Below are 20,725 nucleotides of genomic sequence, written 5' to 3'. Positions count from 1 at the left end.
AATACATTAACATAGTTGTGTAATTTAATGCAAGATATTTTTGCCTACTATTCTCAAAAACATCTCAAACACTATATGTCTAAAACAGAACCTATAAAAAGGAGTTATTTCTGTCTGGGGAAAATAAAAGGAAAAAGTGAAAGACAACCTGTCTGCAATTTTCTTTTCCCCTATCCGTATGCCAACACATTGACAAACCTGATTTTTCTCATTTCCTAATTGTGCTAATATCTTCCCCATTTACTCATCCTCAAGTAGAATGCTTCTCATCCTGTGCTCTTCTACCTCTTATCCTCACAAACAAGTTCTGTTGATTTTAACTACAAAATGTTCAGCTAACTCTATCTTTTCATGTTCTTCCTAATGCTCTAAGATACAGATCAATTTCCATTTTTATCTGGGTTGTTGCCATGGCCTTTGAAGTACTCCTGCTTCCAGTCCCAATTTTCTCAAGCCTATCCCACCCTAGTCAATGTTCTAAATTGTGTGTCTTATCACAGAGGCTCTTATTTCTAAACACTCTCAGTTGTCCCTCACTGCAGGTAGGTAATGAATTTGAACTTTTTAGAATGATGTAATGGCTTTTCAGGATATGGCCATAGTTTTATCATTTTAGCATCTTCCTCTTACACGCTCATTCATGCCTACCTCTACATCCTTTCCACACAGCTACACCTAGTGCTTGTCAGATCTTTTAAATATGCTACTCACCTTCCCATTTCTGGGCTTATGATGATCCTGCTTCCTTCTCAATTCATTGTTCTAATGATTCTTCAAAGTCAAGCTCATACTGTATATTCTACAGAATGTATTCTTATATACCACCAGATGGAATTATTCCTTCTCTTCCTAAAACACATTGATCATTGGTTCATGCTTGATGTCTACACTTATTTATGTCACTGTATTCTTCCCACAATTGTATAAACTCTTTGGTCCAGAGACTCTGCTTTCATTCTGTATTCTTTCCTGGAAAAAAAATGTCTTGTACATAGAAGGCACTATACAAACTTGTGTGGAAAAGAGTTGAAGAAGTGTCGTGAATTACTTTTGTTTACTATGTACATTTCCAAGTAGATATCTTGAGAAAGAAAGAAGATGATATTTCATAAAAATAAAAATTGTGATAAAATAAAGTTTATTTTTTTTATAGGACTGAATATGTCAGAAGGCTCAAATTCTTCAAATCAGCCTCATGGTACAAACAGTAGTTCTGTGGCCATTGCTATTCTTGTGCCTTTTTTTGCACTTATATTTGCAGGATTTGGATTTTATCTTTATAAACAAAGGTAAGTTTGTTGATATTAATTATAAAATGTTTCCCAAATCTTTGATTTCATGTTCTTTTTACTACTCTAGTTCAATTCCTAACTTCCATTTTTTTTTTCTGGGTTGTTGAAAACAATGTGTGCCAAGTATTGCAACAGTTGTTAGAAACCTAATTTCCCTGGCCTGCCTCCCACCACCCCAACATGACAAAACAAAAATTGCAAGCATTCAATTTAACCCTTGTTACTTTTGCCTATCAGTTTCCTGGTACATACTTAATTTTATCAGTTAGTTTTGCATTATCCATAATGAGACTTTAGAGATACAAAATCCAGGTTAAGGTTTAAATTAAAGAGGTGATACTTGCTGCCAGATTTAGAGAACTAGGAAATTTGTGTCCAATCCTCTTTAGTTCACATGACAGTACTGACCAATTTTACCCAACCTGACAGACGGTAAAATCCTCTAATCTTCTCCTTTTCCTCTGCTGGTTTTAGAAGATTATGCAATTATTATGTTATCTTTCTAATATATCTACTCTATGACTATGCATATTATTGGTTTGTCCTTGTTTACTATGCCCATTACAACATCCCAAGTGATGGGCTTGATTATACTGTTGTCTGCTATTTGGACTACTTTTATGAAGAAAAACACATATAGGTAACCAGATAATTAAATGAATGTTACCGAAATGCATTTGTCTCAAAACTGACCTTTTAAAATATATTTCAGTCTAGATTATCTAAGAATAATTTATTTAATATAAATTTATTTAATATATATACATTTTTAATAAATTTAATATTATATGAATTTGTAATAATTGAATATTATTAGCTGCTTAGGCCTTGACAATACCAAATTTTATTAAGGATAAAAAAATCTTCACTAAATTTATTCATTAAGCAAGCCATTGCAATCTTTTTTACAAAAACCTATTTTTATAAAATATATATAACACAAAACCATTTGTACAATTTAGTAGCATTTAGTATATTCACCATGCCATGGAGCCATCACTGCCAGTTTCAGAATATTTTCATTACCCCAAAAGGAAACTCTATGCCCATTAATTAGTCATCTCCCATTCTTTCCACTCCTGCCCTAGGCAACTGCTAATCTGCTTTCTCTACTTGTTCGCCTATTCTGGGTATTTCATATAAATGGAATCATGTTATAGTATAATATTTTATATCTGGTTTCTTCAACTTAACATGTTTTTTTTCAAGTTTCTTCCATGTAATAGTATTGATTAGTACTCCATTCCTTTATATGGCTGAGTAATATTCCATTGTATTTTTGAATGTGTTCTGTTTAAATATGTCCATTTATCAGTTGATGGGTGTTTGGCTTGTTCCTACATTTTTGCTATTGTGAATAGTGCTGCTATATACGTTGTATACAAGTTTTGTTTGAACATCTGCTTTAGTGCTTTTGAGTGTATATTTCAAAATAGAATTTCTGAGTTATATAGTAATTCTACATTTAACTTCCTGGGAAGCACAAACTGTTTTGCAGAGCAACTGCACCATGTTGTATCCCCACCTGCAATGTGTGACTGTTCAACTTTCTCCACCTCCATGCCAACACTTGTTATTTTCTGTTTTCTTTTCTTTCTTTTTTTAAATTATAGTCATCCTAAAATATATGTGAAGTGGTATCTCATTGTGATTTTAATTTGCATTTCCTTAATTACTAATAATTTTGAGCATCTCTTCAGTGTTTCTTGGCCATTATTCTTTGAAGAAATGCCTATTCAAGTATTTGCCCATTTTTTAATTGGATTGTATGTTTTGTTGAATTGTAAAAGTTCTTTATATATTTTGAAGACTAGATTGTTAGTGTACATATGGTTTGCAAATATTTCTCCTTTCTGTGAGTTGTATTTCCACTCTCTTTGTAGTGTCCTTTGATACATAGAAGTTTCTCATTTTGATAAAGTCCAATTTGTCAATTTTCTTATGTTACTTTCTTATGTTTCTTATGTGCTTGTAGTGTCATATCTAAGAAACTATTTCCAGATTCAAGGTCATGAATCAAGATCAGATTGACCTATATGTTTTATCCAAAAAGTTTAATAGATTTAGCTCTTATACTTAAAGGTTCAATTTATTTCAAGTTAATTTTTGTTGATAGCATAAAACTTTTCAAAACTTTATATCATTTTCCTTAAAACTCTTGTTTAATATTAGTAAAAGGACACTTCTTTGTATCTTCACAATTCTTGCTTAATTAAAATAAAGTCATGTTGCTTCTGGTTTTTATTATGACTCTAGTTTGAAAAAAGGGAGACAAATACTATCCTTCAGAATTATGCACCTGGCAAGAGCAAGCTGTAAGCAATATATCTAGGTGATTCCATTGAAAGAAATTTAAAATAACTTTAACAAAATTTATTGTCATGCAAATCAACCTAGCAATTTTTAGTATAGAGAAAAATTCAGAAAATGCATTAGGGAAAGTAAAATAATAGCAAATACAAAATATGATAAGGTAGTTGAAATTTGTGGTGTTTGTTGTAAACAAAGGAGTTGAGAAAAAGATTTATTTTAAGATACATCTATCTTAGGAATTAGGGCCCAGAAACAGGTAAGAGCAAGTCTGCCTTTGTACCATAACGAATATCAGCATATTATGAAGTGGGATGGGGGAAACTAGAAACAAGATTTGTTAAAGGAGAAACAACAACAAAAAAATGAAACAGGAATTTAAAATTAGCAAGTTATACCAGCCAGCCTAGAATCCATGTATTTTAGTAAAACCAAATATTCAATTATCAGTAACTCTTTGGAAACTATTTTCATGACTTAATTACCAGTATAGACATTTCTTCTTTAAGATTTTTTTTTAATTTTATTTATGATAGTCACACAAAGAGAGAGAGAGAGAGAGAGAGAGAGAGAGAGAGAGAGAGGAGGCAGAGACACAGGCAGAGGGAGAAGCAGACTCCATGCACCGGGAGCCCGATGTGGGATTTGATCCTGGGTCTCCAGGATCGCACCTTGGGCCAAAGGCAGGCGCCAAACCGCTGCACCACCCAGGGATCCCTTTAAGATTTTGAATGTATTATTTTAATGTATATAATTTTTAAGAAAACTGAGTGTTTCTGTTTTTGAGATACTTCAAGTACCTTCCCAAGTTAGGTCTCTGTGTTAGTTTTTTGCTCTTTCTGAAATCCTTCTTTAATTAGTGTAGACCTGTCTCCTTCTTGTCCTTCAAGTCTCAGATTACTCTTTACTTCCTCAGAGATGCTTTTCTTTATCACTTCTCCTAAAGTGCGTCCTTGTTATTTCCTATTATATCAACAGTTTTCCTTGTCATCAGAACAATTCTTATTACCTATTTTTTCTTGCTTTATTTTTTTTTACTTTTTTAACTTAATTAACAAATATTTATTAATTATTTCCTATCACTACATTATGAGCTCCATGAAAGTAATGCCTTCCTTGTAATCTCTTTAAAAAAATTTATATCCAATGCTTAGGGACATGCTTGGCACATAACAGATACTCAGTAAATATTCAGGGAATGAATGAATGAATTAATGAATGGATGGATAGATAGATGGAGAGTAATGAGATTTAAATTTTATCATCACCATAGCATTTATAGTATGCATGCTAATTCATAATGATTATTTATTAGTGCATCAGAAAATTTAAATTTATGAGAATAGCCATAAGACATTTATTTATACCTGTATTACTCATATTGGTTCTGTACATTAATACGTATTATATGAAAATAATAAAAATCACTCAGGGTTTAAGAGTGACTGGTAAATTGTTCAAATTTGATGTATTGAGCTTATGATTTCTCAACCAATACTTTGAAGTTAGATTATGCATTAGCAATGATAATTCAAGTATATTATGTTTGAGCCCTACTTTGCTGTTTCTAGAAGAAAGTTAACATATAGCTAATCAATGTTCTCATCAACAGGACTGCACCCAAAACACAGTATACAGGATGTTCAGTTCATGAAAATAACAATGGCCAAGCAGCTTTTGAGAACCCCATGTATGACACCAACGCAAAGTCAGTGGAAGGGAAGGCAGTACGATTTGATCCCAACTTGAATACGGTCTGCACAATGGTATAATGCTACAACTCTTCATCTCCTTCAGAAGAGTGGAAATCGACACAAAACAGTGTACATTTAGTTCACTGCTAAACAAATTAAAGCACACTTTTCAGGACTTGCTGGGTCACCTTTTCCTGAGGAATGATAGAGAAGAGTGTTTTTTCATAAACTGGACTATAATTCTTCTTCATGTTTACCATGGAGAGTTTTACAGAAATTTGGCTGCACTCTGAGAGTGCTTACTCACAGTTTATTTGCTTTTTTTAAAAGGAGATTATTCTAAAACATAAACTTATTTGCATATATTGGAGGAGCATCCACTCTCAGTATTTCTGTGCTTTATAAAGTATATTAGAGGGACTGGGTTTAAAAAAAAAAGATATAGGGTAGAAATAAGAGCTATACTTACAAGAGTCAATAGATCACTGACTTCTCTTTAACTGTCATGAGCTACATCATACATGAATCCATATTTCACACCACTCTATCCACTGTTCGTTCTTGTTAATTGAGCCATTGTCTTCCTTATTTCCATAGTTATTTCAGATTGAGTCATACCCTGAAGTATTTATGAGCTAATTGATGTCACAAAAGAGATAAGGCTGCCTACTCTGATTTGACTCTTTCTGGTGTTCTCCAGCATCATATTGCTATTCTTTTTTTTAGACTGGTAGTCACAGTTTCTGCAAATGGCAAGATCATTGTGCTATTCTCCCCATTCCCTCATTATGTTGTAACCAATATTATTCCGTAAGGTGTGGGGCAGTAGTTTATTACCTTGCTTCAATCTGCTTTGTCACCCAGAAACCACTCTAGCTGGCAAAAATTTATAATAATGATGATTTTGCAGTTATCTGAGACACCAATCTTACAATCCTTTACCACAATTTCCAAAGTTTTCGAAAGACGAAATAGAACCTATTCATCTACTGTATTTAGTCTCTGGTATATCCTATTTTCCTCCCAGTTGAGCCTTTAAATTTATTTAACATTGTTTTGAACCTTTATCAACAATGAGTTAGGAACATAAGATTTTAAGCTTTTAACTTTTATCTAACAGTGAGTTAGACACATTTTGGACCAGCCCATAAATATAATACTTACAAACAATTTACACTTTCAAATCACCAATATAAATTTATTTCCTAAATTGTAGATTTTCCCAATTTTCATATATTTTAAAGTTTGTATACTATTATTCTTAAGAAGCAGGTTTCAGATATGACAGGTTTCTTTCGTTGTCAAGTTATGGTTTGCATTTGCAAGTTATTGGTGGCTCATTTACAACTGTATCACAGTAATGCCAGCATATTGATTTAATAGGTCATTGTCTTCCTTTTATAGCATGTTTTACGTCATTGAATAAATTATGTACCCAGTGTGAACTCTTTATTGTTGTCCCTCTCAAATATGGATAACTCTGTAAACAGTTTCGACTTTTTGTATCATGAGACAGAGTGCCTAAGAGAAATCATTGCACCCGGAAGCGCTGCTTGGATCTATCTCTACAACATTTAGTGAATTTCTTGTAAACCACTTTGAGATACATTGTTTTGGAAATTCATACAATTTTCTCAACATTGTACTCTACTGACAGGATGCTGTTTTAAATTTTATGCCATCAGTTATTTATTCTTGTTTATTCAAATGACTGCAATAACAATGATTCATTCATTAATGTTAAGGTTAATACATTTAAGATCTTGTTTAAACAATGTTTCTTCTGCAACTGGCTACTCCTCTTATATTAATGCATACACTTTTGTAAAGAAGTATATTTTTATGAAAAAAAAAACTTTGTAAAAGTATGATGTAAATTTTCAGTGCAATGTAAACAAAATAAAAATGGATAATTGCTTTTGTAAAATGTGTATTCTTCTCAAAATTGTCTGCCAGTGTACTGGATAGCAAAGTTATTTGGTGTTTTAAAGTTCCCAAACTGCATTTATATAGTTATTTAGCAACATAATATTGAGACATGGGGGTGTTTTTCTGCTTTATATTTTACAGTTCCCCAAGTGTGACACACTTTTAGAAGTAAACAGATTCCCACTAAATATAATAGTACCCTAAGAACCTCATCTTAGAATTCCTTAAATGTAAATAGTTTAACACTACTGTCTAATATTGGGTATATCTGATGATTTCTAATATTTCTGAATTGTATTTTCTTAGAGATACTTATTTTTAAGTAGGAACTTAATATTTTTTCAATAGCTACATTAAACTAATATTCAAAAAGAAACTTGTCTTGCCAGGGTGTAACATGTAAAATTTTGTATTCGAGAAACTTGTCAAGTTTCTGTAAAGTTCAAATCACAAGTTCACAAGTTACTTAAGTTCAATTTTATTAGAGAACTCTTTTTCACAAAATATGTTGTTTTCATATTTCACAGCCTCCAACTCCAATTTATAATTCTCTTTGTTTATTACACTTTCATTTGAGAAATGAATGATTCTTGACATAACTGTAGCTTCGTTTTAAACTTTAACTGTATTATTCCACTTTAAACTTATTTCATGTTTTCTATATTTTTCCTTGTTGTTGTTTGTCCTTATTTTTATTCCTTTTTGTGCTTTTTTCCCCCTTTTCCCCCTACTTTTTCTTTTAAGATTTTATTTATATATTCATGAGAAACACAGAGAGAGGCATAGACACAGACAGAGGGAGAAGCAGTCTCCATGCAGGGAGCCCGATGTGGAACTCGATCCCGGGACTCCAGTATCACACCCTGGGCCGAAGGTGGTGCTAAAACGCTGAGCCACCCAGGTTGCTCTCCCCCTACTTTTTAATTTGCTTTCTTTTTTCTGATATTTTTCATAATACCCTTTCCTGTTTTATGTCTCCTTATTAGACCTTGATTATTTCTTATCTTAATGTCCTTTATCCTCATCCTCTCAAAAGTTAGCAGCAGTTTTAGTGGGAATAATTTTATTTTTATTTTTTACCAGCTTTATTGGAGTATAATTAACAAAATTATAAGATATTTAAAGTCCATGGCATGATGATAAATATATACATTTTCTGATGATAATTAAACTCTATTCTCTTATTAAATTTCAATTAATTTTAAAGAGCCTCTAGTAATTCCTTTATATTTAAGAACATTAAACCAATAGGTTCCAAGGTTCCACCCAGGATGCCTTGATACTAGAGCCTGATGATAATAATTGTGGAAATAGACCAAAGGGTCAGAAAAAAATATATATATACCCCTGTTCTTTACACTTACAAATGAAAGAGAGAAAAGAAAATACCTATCATTGGCCAGAAGAGTCCACAAAAATAACTAGATGTTACTCTCTTAAAGAGATTAAGAGAATACATTGTAAAAGTATTAATCTGTGTATTGATATCTATAAATTTAAAATAGGTTTAAGTAAGGGAAAAAATATCTTCTGTAGATTATAGAAATTCATGATGCTAAGAAATATCTTAGAATAAGTATTTTGAAATTTGGCTGAAAATATATTGATTTGCTTCTTTTTTTGTTTTTTTGTTTGTTTTTTAGGATAACATTGGAGGTAAGGGGATATTGACACAAAGAGATATACATGTTGCAAAAATCTGAGAAACATCTTTTTGTCATCATGATATGAGCTTGGTTTCCAATGTAAGAGCAGATTTAAAGTTGCTAGAAGAGTATAAATGGCCGCTGGATATTAGATTTCATTCTTTAGTATACAAACAATGGCACTAGTGAACACCTGCCAAATATTTTCCCAACCCATGTGTAATAATTTTATTAGCCTTGAAAAATAAGTATATTCTATATATTCAAATTCATAGACCTAAATTATATTGAAAAACATAAAACAAGAAATCTATTTAAACTCTCATAAGATCCAAACCTTCATTATAACTATTAGCATAACATTGAAAATAGAGATGAACCCAAGTACTTTGGCAGGGCCAATAAGATATATAAATATAGAGAAAAATATAGAACCATCTACATAGTATGACTTAAAAGAAACCTTATGGCCTTCCTTCTCAGCAAGTATCTTTTATACCCTTGAGTCAAAACTGATATCTCCTGAAGGAACTTATTAGAATGAAGTATGTCATCTGGAGAATATTGTATGATAGCATTATAATCCCAGTAAGGAAATTAACACAGCCATTACAGGGCAAGTCTGTAAAGCTAGCATTCCTAATCTTCATAATTTTAAACCAGGACTTTCCCCAGTCTATGCTAGTGTTCGAGAATGGTGTTTCTAAATACATAAGGTGAAATACAAAGGAAATTATAAATGAATAATAAAATAGTTACAAAAACATTTAAAATGTTGTAGTATATATATATATGTGTGTAATATATATACACACACACACACATATATATATATATCATATGTAGGAACTCATATACTAATATACATATAGATACTAACATATACATGTATATGTATTTCTATACCAACATATTAAATGTGCAGTGGTGCTAATAATTTCTGTAATTTTAAAGAGTAGCATAAACAATATTTTAAGATATTCATAACATTTTACATGAAAATATCTGTGATTTTTATTCGTCACAAAATTCAGTTTATTTTTGCACTTTTTATAGAAGATAAATAATATATTCTATTTTATTTTTATTTTTTATTCTTTTAAAGATTTAATTTATTCATTAATGAGAAACACAGAGAGAGATAGAGAGAGAGAGAGGCAGAGACACAGGCAGAGGGAGAAGCAGGCTCCACGCAAGAAGCCCGATGTGGGACTCGATCCTGGGACTCCATGATCACACTCTGGGCCGAAGGCAGGCACCAAACCACTGAGCCACCTAGGGATCCCCCCAAATAAAATATTTTAATTGAAAGATAAGTGAAGGTAAAGGTATAACTCTTTCCCATGTAAGTTTCCAAACTTTTTGAATTCTTACTTTCATACCAACTTCTTTTTTTTCTTTTTGTTTTTCTTTTTTTTTTCTTTTCTTTCTTTCTTTTTTTTTTTTTTTTTTCTTTTTGGCATACCAACTTTAAGATTCTGCCTTGGAGGCTGCAATTTACAGCAAGTACATTGTGAAGGGGCAGGTAAGAAAACATTGATCATTCTCTTGAACCCCTGGCAAAGAAAATGAAATGCTCAATTTGAACTTTACCAAATAACAGCATAAAGTCAATGGACTCTAAGGAGAAATCTCCAATGAGAAGGAGTGTAGATATTAAAATGTCATTAATCAATTAATTTATTAACACAAATATTTTCTAACATTAGATGTATGTATACTACTTTACTATGAAGTATAATGGATACTTGCTGAATAAAAATATAAGAAATGTATGGATCTTATCCTGAAGTAATTTAAAATCTTGTCAAGCTACAAAAACATTCTTTTAAAAAAATTATTTGATTTATTCATTTGACAGAGAGAGAGAGAGAACATGAGCAGAAGGGAGAGGCAGAGGGAGAAGCAAACTTCCCACTGAGCAGGGAGCCTAACACACAGGGCTCTGGCCAAGAACCCTGAGATCATAACCTAAGCAGAAGGCAGTTGCTTACTTACCCTGGTATCCTGCTATAAATATTCTTAAACTATTATCTAGAAGACGCCACACAATAATACTCTGTGGTAATTATGTATATCTATGTATGCTTCCACTCTTTCACTGCTTTCTGTTAATTAAAATAGACTTCTATGAATTTGTAAGTGAAACATTTGACCAATTCTACTCTAAAAAATTGGATGCTAACATTTTTAAAAGATCTGATTAAGGGGTATAGAAATGATTTCGATTATATGGCATCAATACATATTTTCCAAGAATATTCAGAATTTGATGGAATAATTTAAAAACTGAATATTAAGTTAATTTAATATCATGGAACACTTGGACATTTCTCGACAGAATGACCATAAACTGTTTACAATTTCAATGCAGAATGCATGTTTCTTTTATTTCACTTGTTTGTATTTCTAAATAATCTTTGTGAGTTGAAGCTTTATTTACCAAGTATCATTTTCAGTTTAACTGAAGGGAAAAAGCACCTAAAGTTTCAATGGAAATAAATTCAACAAGACAAAGCAAAGGTCACATTTATATTTGAAGATATGCCATTTATTGGGTAAGAGAAACTAGTATTCCTTTTCACCTGGTAGTTCTACTTAATAGGTCATTTAAAAAAAATTAAGAGAGGGGATATTTGAGATGGTTTTCAAATTATGCACTATTTGTATATGGTAGAAAATATTTCACTAGTTTTCAGAGTGCAAGCAACATAGATATTCACTGACCTGGGATTGTATTAGAAATGACCATACATTTATAACTATTAAAATTACAGGGGCTCCTGGGTGGCTCAGCGGTTGAGCACCTGCCTTTGGCCAAGTGTGTGATACTGGAGTCCCAGGATCGAGTCCCAGATCAGGCTCCCTGCATGGAGCCTGCTTCTCCCTCTGCCTATGTCTCTGCCTCTTCCTCTGTGTGTCTCTCATGAATAAATATATAGATTCTTAAAGAAAATTATATTAAAAGTTAATGACATGAAGTAGACTTTAATGTTAAAAAAAAAACACTATTTGTATCTGTCTCCGACTCCCTTTTTCTCTGTCCTATTTTTCTTTTTTTTCTTCCAAATCCATGCATATACAAACACAAATGTCTAGAAGCAAAGAAATAAAAACAAATAGTAGTTATCATTGTCAAGAGTGCAATGATTACAATTTTTTGCTGTGGGTTTTTCCAGAAAGAATTTATTTATTTATTTATTTATTTATTTATTTATTTATTTAATTTATTTTTAAAGATTTTATTTATTCATGAGAGACACACGCACACACACACACACACACACACACACAGAGAGAGAGAGAGAGAGGGGCAGAGAAACAGGCAGAGGGAGAAGCAGGCTACATGCAGGGAGCCCGACGTGGGACTCGATCCCGGGTCTCCAGGATCAGGCCCTGAGCTGAAGGCAGGCACTAAACTGCTGAGCCGCCCAGGGATCCCCTAGAGTGCATATATTTAATTTCATTATAAAAATAGTAGTTTTAAATGAAAAGAAATAGCTTAAAATTTAAAAGTAGGTTTTACTTTACTGATGATTCTGCTTAGAAGAATATCCACGCCTAAAAATGATAGCAAAAGAGCCTGAATTTAGGAGACTCATGTCAACTGTGTCAATATGAATAAAAACCCAAGGAATTAAAAGGAATAATGCCTATATACAGTAAATTGTTTAAATGAGTTAAAGAAGTGAGAATAAAATTAATAAATCTATTAATATTAGTTTTTTTGTCAAATATGCATGTATTTTCACTTTCTATTTGCTGTTTGCATTGCATCAAAATTACGTAGAATAAGAACACTGGATAAACAGTTAATTTTTCCCTTGATAATTAACTTCCTCTAAAAACATAACTAAAGTCCTGAAAAGATCTAGAGCCAATATATATTTTTTTATTTTATATATTTTAAAAACTAAATACTTCTCCAAATGGCAGTAGTAGTAGATGTTTTACTTTATAGAACATTTTTTAAATGTTAAAAATCTTTAAAAATAACTGACCAGGAGTTGGCTTTTTAATGATTACTCGTTTGAGTCTATGGAGTTGATGAATCTTTTTCTTTAAAGCAATTACACTCTCTAACCTAAGCTTTTTATTTTACATTGCATTATTCTGTTCTTAAGATATATTTAAGGTGTTTTTCCTTGAATAATGTCATATAAGTAAGTGCAAGGCATGATTATTAAGTGACACTTTAAAATATTCCTTAGCCCTACAAAGAAGCAGAAACTATATTATTTGTCCAGGAATTTAATAAGTGGTTTCTTTATTTAAAGGACAATTTAACTGTTTGTATGGCCCTCCACCCCTACTCAGCATATGATGTAGTTAATGGCAAATTCTATCAGCAATTGATTTGGGAAAAGAAATCTCAAATTTTTTGATTTTGATGCATTATTTTAGTAATAGACTCTAGCAATACTTTATTATTTAAAATTACAATTTCACTTTCAACTTTTAGGATATGATTGAAATTATGCAGAGACAAGGATGCATAAAGTATTTAGAGAATGAAAGTAAAAGTTATGTGCAATCAGTATAAATTGTGGAAAAGTTAATGTTAACTAAGTCGTTTTAAGAATCAACAAATAAATTTATTCATAAATTAAGTTTAATATGTAAATAATTTTTAAATGGAAATATTAATAGTTCTCCTATAACATTTGTTTTGAAAATGCAAATCTATTCCAATGTGATTAATATATCAGGAAGCAATTTGGGTGTAGCAGTATTTTGAGTTTGCTTAAACAAGACTCCTCCGACCCCCAACCAGGCAAGCCTGAACACAAATAACTGCTAGCCTGCAGGACTGACCATGGTGGGAATATGCAACACACACAGCAAACACCCTACCAGCCACCTCAGGTCACTATATATGTCATAGGACACTCCCATCTATATCTAGTGTTACAATTGTAAATCAGATTTAAAATAGTTCTTCCTCCACCACACAATAACTCACAACTGAAATCCTTCTGACATACACTACTATAACACACTCAGGTCTTTTTCAGGGTAAACTGCTGTATTTATTATAGTACATGTGTATTTTTTAACCACTTAATACGTGTATAGCTGTGTTATGTGTAGTATCAATATCCGTCAGCAGAAGACCACCAGGATCACACATCTGTTTGAATAAGTTTGTTTTTCCCCTTGTCTCAGTGAAGGAGAACACACTGTCTGGGGAATTATGGTATGTCTCAGTAAGAGAGTGTGAGAATAGACTTAGGATTTGAGCTTGTGTTAGATGATTTAATGAGTGTTTACAGAAGTGTTTTTTTTTTTTTTTCTCTAGATTAGAAGCAGAGGCAATTCTATATGTGGACAATTTAAGACATACTAAGGAAGAAGAAACAATAGCCTGAAGTTTAGCTAAATTGTAAAGAAATAACAGTTACTCATTATCAGTCAGAATGGCAGGATGTTTGGTCATTTTTGTGATTTGGATAAAGTATATGTTTTGTCTTTGTTCAGACATAATTACAGTGTGGCCTGATTTTTGTCTTGATTCATCATATTCATCTAATATTGATGGTCTGTGACATTGTTCATGTTTAACAGGAGAATATTAGGAGACAGGTATAGTGATGTCAGGCTAGTTCGTAACCATACCATGTCCTGGCTGATTGTACCAGATTAGTTCCTGATTTCAGGAGTTGTTTTTCTCTTTCTAGATGTGTTCTACTTTGAACTAAATGCTAATATGAGTCACACCAAAATTTAGGCCCAGTAAAAAAGGCAGGTTCCTTATTTTCTCTCTTAGCTTTAGTTGGGGCAATACTTTAATTCATTTAATATTCCAGCAATGTTATCAATTGAAATGTTTCGTTAAAATATTATTATTATAAGGAATTACTCATTATCTTACTATAAAGGTGTTTGATTACTACATTTATCAGAATTTGTGAAAATAGATTTTTAGTAAACTATGGATATATTTTAATAAATCCCAAACAAATATTTAGGAAATATGAAGGTATTAGTTTCACAACATTAAGAACTAGATATCTATTTTAAAAAGTGATTGCAAATAATTATATATACAGTGGTTGAAATATATATTTAATGAGTATGTGATTGTATATAGTAGATTTACCTGGATTTTTGTTTGCATTACTAGCATTCCAAAGGGAATAACTTTTTGCCTACTTAAAAACCTACTTTAAAGCTTTCAATTATTTGCATTCACCTAAAATTCAGTATAACACAGTGTCCCAATTACATGACATCCCCAATGATTCCTTCACCTTCATTTTCCATGAGCCAGTGTATTACAATATCATGCCAATTTTACCAAATTAATACTTCTCAGATTCATTCATTCTTCTCCCATACTAGTGCCAAATATCCTAGTCCAAAATAATGTCATCTTTCTCTTGGACTTCTTAGTGTAGTAGCCAGGTAAGTGCACTTTTCACATCTAATTTTGTTTTATTTCTTATCTGTTATCTACAAAGCATTACAGTGATGTTTCAAATCACATATCTTGTTATAAGCAATATAATAAAGTCTGTCCATACTAATGAAGAATGAAGGAAAAGGTGATTAACCTTGTTGGATGAGATTGATTATAAAATAAAATACTTTTTAGTTGATTTTGAAGAATAAGTAAGAGTCCAAAAGGTACATAGATGGTGATGGAAAGGGAAGATTTCAGGTGGAATAGAAGCACATGGATGTGATAAAGAGAGATATAGGTATTCTAGAGTAAACTGTTGGTTAGAAACCCTGAAACCTATGGCACATTTGGAGAAAAGGTAAAAAATGAAACTAGAAGCTTTAAAAGTCAAGATCAGGAAAGTCCCTGTATGCTATTCTATGGAGGTTCAAGTCTTCTTTATATTAAGTTGGGATCCAATAGAGATTTTAAAGACAGAGTAAAGTTATTACATTTTTATTTAGGAGGGAAAAAAAGACTCTGGAAGCAGAGAAAGAATGAATTAAAGGAGATGAATTTAGAGTGAAATGTCTGGTTGGAAAGATATGACAGGATTCTACTAAGTTGAGGAAACTGACATAAAGCATGTCTAATTGGCTTGGAAAGAAAGTATGCACTGAAGAAATATACAGGAGATGGACTTGAAAAATGTGGTAAAGACTGTATGTGTAGGAAGATAGAGAATGACAATGAGTTAAAGCAGTCTAAATGGACTCTCCAAGTTTCCGGTTAGGAGACTATATAAAAAATGGTAACAGTGGCCAAAATAAAGTACAAAAGAGTTAACATGCTAGCTGATCAGTGTAACACAGATCTTAAGCCCAATCTTAAATATATCAAGTCCCTAGGATTCATTCCAAAATTTACGCTCAGAAAAAAATGAAGTTTCTTTATTTGCTTTTACCTTTAGTTGGGGGAATTTGTGATTGTTCTTTTAATTTTAAACCCTATAGTTCATTGAAAACACACAAAGATCCTCCATTTTAACAACGATCTGAAGATACTATTGGAGTTACAGACAACAATGGGAAAACAATAGTTGTTGATAACTATAAAATCTTATTTATATGGGATACCTGGGTGGCTCAGCAGTTGAGCGTCTGCCTTCGGCTCAGGGTGTGGTCCCAGATTCCTGGGATCGAGTCCCACATCCGGCTCCCTGCATGGACCTTGCTTCTACCTTTGCCTCTCTGTCTCTCATGAATAAATAAATATATTTTTAAAAAAATCTCATTTATATAGCCTTGCAAACCATAGAGAGAAATAAGAACCAAGTGATACCAGAGTAGTGATGATTCTTAGCTAGTTGAATACCCATTCACCGAAAGATTTATTTTTAGTGAAAGAACATTACTGGTTGTATGGCATAGGCAACCTGCAGGTGACTAAATAATTAAATAACAAATAATATTAAATAACTAAATTTTGCAAATAAATATCAGATATATATCAAAGGAAAACTAAGAACTGCAAAATAATTGGAAAATTGTTCAAGTCAACTGAATTACAATGATATCAAGGATATTTTTTTTTTTATAAATTTTTATTTATTTAGGATAGTCACAGAGAGAGAGAGAGAGAGAGGCGCAGAGACATAGGCAGAGGGAGAAGCAGGCTCCATGCACCGGGAGCCTGATGCGGGAGTCGATCCTGGGTCTCCAGGATCGCGCCCTGGGCCAAAGGCAGGCGCCAAACCGCTGCGCCACCCAGGGATCCCGATATCAAGGATATTGAAAAGATGTTTTTTTTTATTTTTTTTAAATGTATGTTGTACTTAAACATCTTTTTCTTTAACCCTCTACTGTACTTGCCCTTCTATTTTATTTATCCCAATTAACCCTTATCAGCTTTCTCCTTAACTCCCCCAGACTAAGCATTACTCATTATTGCCAGAAAAATTAAAGAAATTATATTGCTTGAATTATTTACAAGTATATGCTACATAATTTCAATTGGATTCTGGTTGCTACTTATCACTTTGTTTACTGTTTACTGCTTTCATTTTTTCAGACATATTTTATCCGAATAAGCTAAAGTTAAAAACCATACTCTTAACTATTTCTTTTTTTCATATTCTTAATTATATCAAGAAATTTCTATTTTATGCCTTCAATTCCTTTTCTCTGTATTTCTAAAAGTCTTTATATCTTTTAGCCTCTCTAATCTATTGTCAGTTTGCTATCCTGTAAATTTATTTTTCTACTTTATTTTCTTTTATCTCAAAACTTTTCCCTAGTGGTCTAAGTCATTCTTGACATTTTAACTATCACTACTTTGTAAATTATTCCTAAATATCAGGCTCTGACCCAATTCTCCCATTTGAGAAACATATTTAAAAATCTATTTCCAACTACAGAATTTGCCAGCTTTTAAAATTCAACACTTTTGAACTTAAACTTACTGTACATGATGATAAATCCTCCTAATTACCCTAATTATGTGAATGGCATCTCTAGATCTACCCCAGTTAGAAAGTTGAAACCTATCTAATCTAATTACTTCTTTCAACAATATTATTATGTTGAATTATCTTTTCAGTCTCAAACTTCTTGCATGTATTTCTTCTTATATCCTCATGCTCAACATTTTAGTTTAACTATTGCTGGACTATTTTTGGAATATTGTAAGGATTTCAATGCAAATTTACCAACCTTAAATTTACTTTATGTAGAAATGCAAGATTAATTTTTTGGAGGCTCAGTCTTGTTAAAATCACTGCTTACTCTGAATACATAGTGACTTCCCATGTCAATGAAATTTTCAATTTCTCTGCTGGAATTTGAATTATTCTGAATGTTTTTCCCCAAACTTCAGCACAGAATATTGGTTGCCTACCTAGTTACCTTCTCATTCTTCTACCTCTCTCCCCATTCTTATTTGTTAATAGAGCCTCCTGTTTCTACTGCTTCCCCAAAGACACCAGGAAAATTATGATTAGTTTAAGCCAGGAGACTTGTACTATCTCCTTTACCAGTGCATTGTTTATGATAAAGCTTGTGAACTAATCCTATCTCAAGAGAGGAAAGTCTGCTAATATTATTAGAGATTTCCAGGGATCCCTGGGTGGGTCAGCGGTTTAGTGTCTGCCTTCAGCCTAGGGCATGATCCTGGAGTCCCGGGATCCAACCCCACATCGGGGTCCCTGCGTGGAGCCTGCTTCTCCCTCTGCCTGTGTCTCTGCCTCTCTCTCTCAGTCTGTGTCTCTCATGAATAAATAAATAAAATATTAAAATAAAAAAGGTAATTTCCTTGCTAATAAAAAATACACACTGAAGAAAAACCATCTACCGGATGTTGTCATGTTTGATTATGATGCAATGTGTGATGACCATTTTACACCTGAGTGAAGGAGGGAGGGATTTTGCCTGAGGAAATCCAGTACACAGAGGTTGGTAGAAGATTGGAAAATCATCTCAAAAATCACAATTGTTGGGAACATTGAGTTGGAGGAAACTATCCCTGGGACTGCCCTACCTGTAAACTTCTTGTCATATAAAGTAGCATTGTATGTTTTTTGAAGCCAGTTGAGTTTTCTATTACCTATAAATGAAAGCATACTGACAGACTTTTCCTATACTACAATTTTACTCAAAAAGTACAAATGCTTGAGCTTACATTAGCTCTGCACTACTTATAAGCTATTCAACTTTGGACAGATTCTTTAACTTCTCGATGTCTCAGTTTTTCTTCTGCAAACTTGGGATAATAAAGTACCTAATTCTTTGGACCATTATAGGTTAAATAAGTTAATACCAGTAATCACTTAGAACAGTGTATGACCCAATATAAAGGCTCAATTAATGCTAGCTATTGTTATTTTATTTTTATTTACATTCTTCCCTCATGCTGCTTTTTACTTATGACTGCAGGATAACCTGGCTACAAAAAGAGCAAAATTCAAAAGCTCAATGGATTAACAACAACAAAAGAGTTTCCGTTCTACTCATGCAAATTCCTAGGATGGTCATGTAGCCCATCTTCATCTTGTAGATTAGGCATTGCTGTAGAGAATTTGTGTTCCTGCAAATTAAATGTTGAAATCCTACCCCCAAGATGATAGTATTAGGATGTGAGGCCTTTGGGAGGTGCTTAGGTGATAGAGGTGGAACACTCATGAGAAGGATTAATGCCCTTTTCAAAAAGACCCTATAGAGCTACCTTGCACCTTCTGCCATGTGAAGCTACAGTGAGAGGATGGCTGTAAGGAAACACACTCCCCCCCTACAAAAAATCTGCTAGAGACTTCATCTTGGACTTCTCAGTCTTTAGAACACTAAAAAATAAAGTCCTGTTGCTTATAAGCTACTCTGCGTACAGTAAATTGTTATAGCAGTCCAAACAGACTAAGAGGTTCATTTTTATCATGAGCTTTTTGTTTAACAGGAGTCTTCCAGTCTGTGAGTCAAAGGAAGAGAGGTATGAAGCATGGACAGTGACCTCTCATTTCTGGCCAGGAAATTAAACACATCACTTCCTTTCCTTATCCGTTGTCAGAACTATCACAAGGACCCAACAACTTCATGGTAGCTGAGACATACAGCATAGGATAGCATATATTTGACAAACACTGTCTCTGCCACAGTTCATTTTTCTGCTCACCAAATCTCCCCTTGGCACCTCTTTCTACACATTAAACACACTTGAGTCCCTTCCAAGGGTCACATCTCAAAATCCCATTCAGGTTTTATCCAGCTTAAACTTCAGGGTCCAGCAGATGATGTGCATCAGGCCAGATGCACATCATCAGGCCTTTCTCCATCAGGCCAGATATGGCTATTCTTTGTCCAAGCTGCCTGCTTCCCTTTCCCTGACTATATACTCCCATCATGGAATGTTTTATTAGTTTCCTGAGGCTGCCGTAACATATTACTGCAAACTTAGTGACTTAAAACAAGAGAAATTATATCTCATAGTTCTTGAGGCTAGAAGTCTAAACCCTAGCTAAGCTGTGCTCCACCTCGGGGCTCTAAGGATAATCAGTTTTTTGTGTCTTCAATTCCTGGGCCTGATGTCTGTGTTACCCTAACTTCTGTCTCCATCGTCATATTGTTTTCTCCTCTTCTCTGTGTTATTTCCTTTGAATCTCATATGAAGACACATAATGACATTTAGAAATGCCTGGAAAATACAGAATTGCCTCATCTCAAAATACTTAATTTAATATGAACTGCAAAGATTTAAAAAAAAGACAAATAAGGTAACATTTATAAATTTTGGGCATAAGGACTTGGTTATTTTTGGATGGCCACTATTCAACCAACCACAAACATATTAAAGACAATTTGGAACTAGAGAATATGGCACATTCAAAGAATTAACAGTAAACAGTGGGGCTGGAACACAGAGCAAAGGAAAGAGAATCGGAAGATAAGTTAGAAAGGAATAGTCAGATTAATAGAGCTTTGTGGGACA

The 20,725-nt window shown here is 32.9% G+C and overlaps 1 protein-coding gene across 3 annotated transcripts in view; it reads left to right on the top strand.

Annotated features, from left to right (window-relative positions):
- The window catches only part of CSMD3 (CUB and Sushi multiple domains 3), a 1,184,516-nt gene extending 1,179,135 nt beyond the window's left edge, over positions 1–5,381 (top strand). For all 3 annotated transcript variants that reach the window (XM_055314112.1, XM_055314111.1, XM_055314109.1), the window contains 2 exons: positions 1,154–1,289; positions 5,215–5,381. In XM_055314112.1, the coding sequence (XP_055170087.1) occupies positions 1,154–1,289; positions 5,215–5,374 (296 nt within the window). In that variant the 3' untranslated portion in view covers positions 5,375–5,381. The remainder of the gene's footprint in view (positions 1–1,153; positions 1,290–5,214) is intronic.
- The last annotated feature ends 15,344 nt before the right edge of the window (positions 5,382–20,725 follow it).

The sequence above is a fragment of the Nyctereutes procyonoides genome, unplaced genomic scaffold (assembly GCF_905146905.1).
Source record: "Nyctereutes procyonoides isolate TBG_1078 unplaced genomic scaffold, NYPRO_anot_genome, whole genome shotgun sequence".
Classification (NCBI taxonomy): domain Eukaryota; kingdom Metazoa; phylum Chordata; class Mammalia; order Carnivora; family Canidae; genus Nyctereutes; species Nyctereutes procyonoides.
Note: the sequence above shows the minus strand (reverse complement) of the source record. Positions and strands in the feature narration are given on the sequence as shown.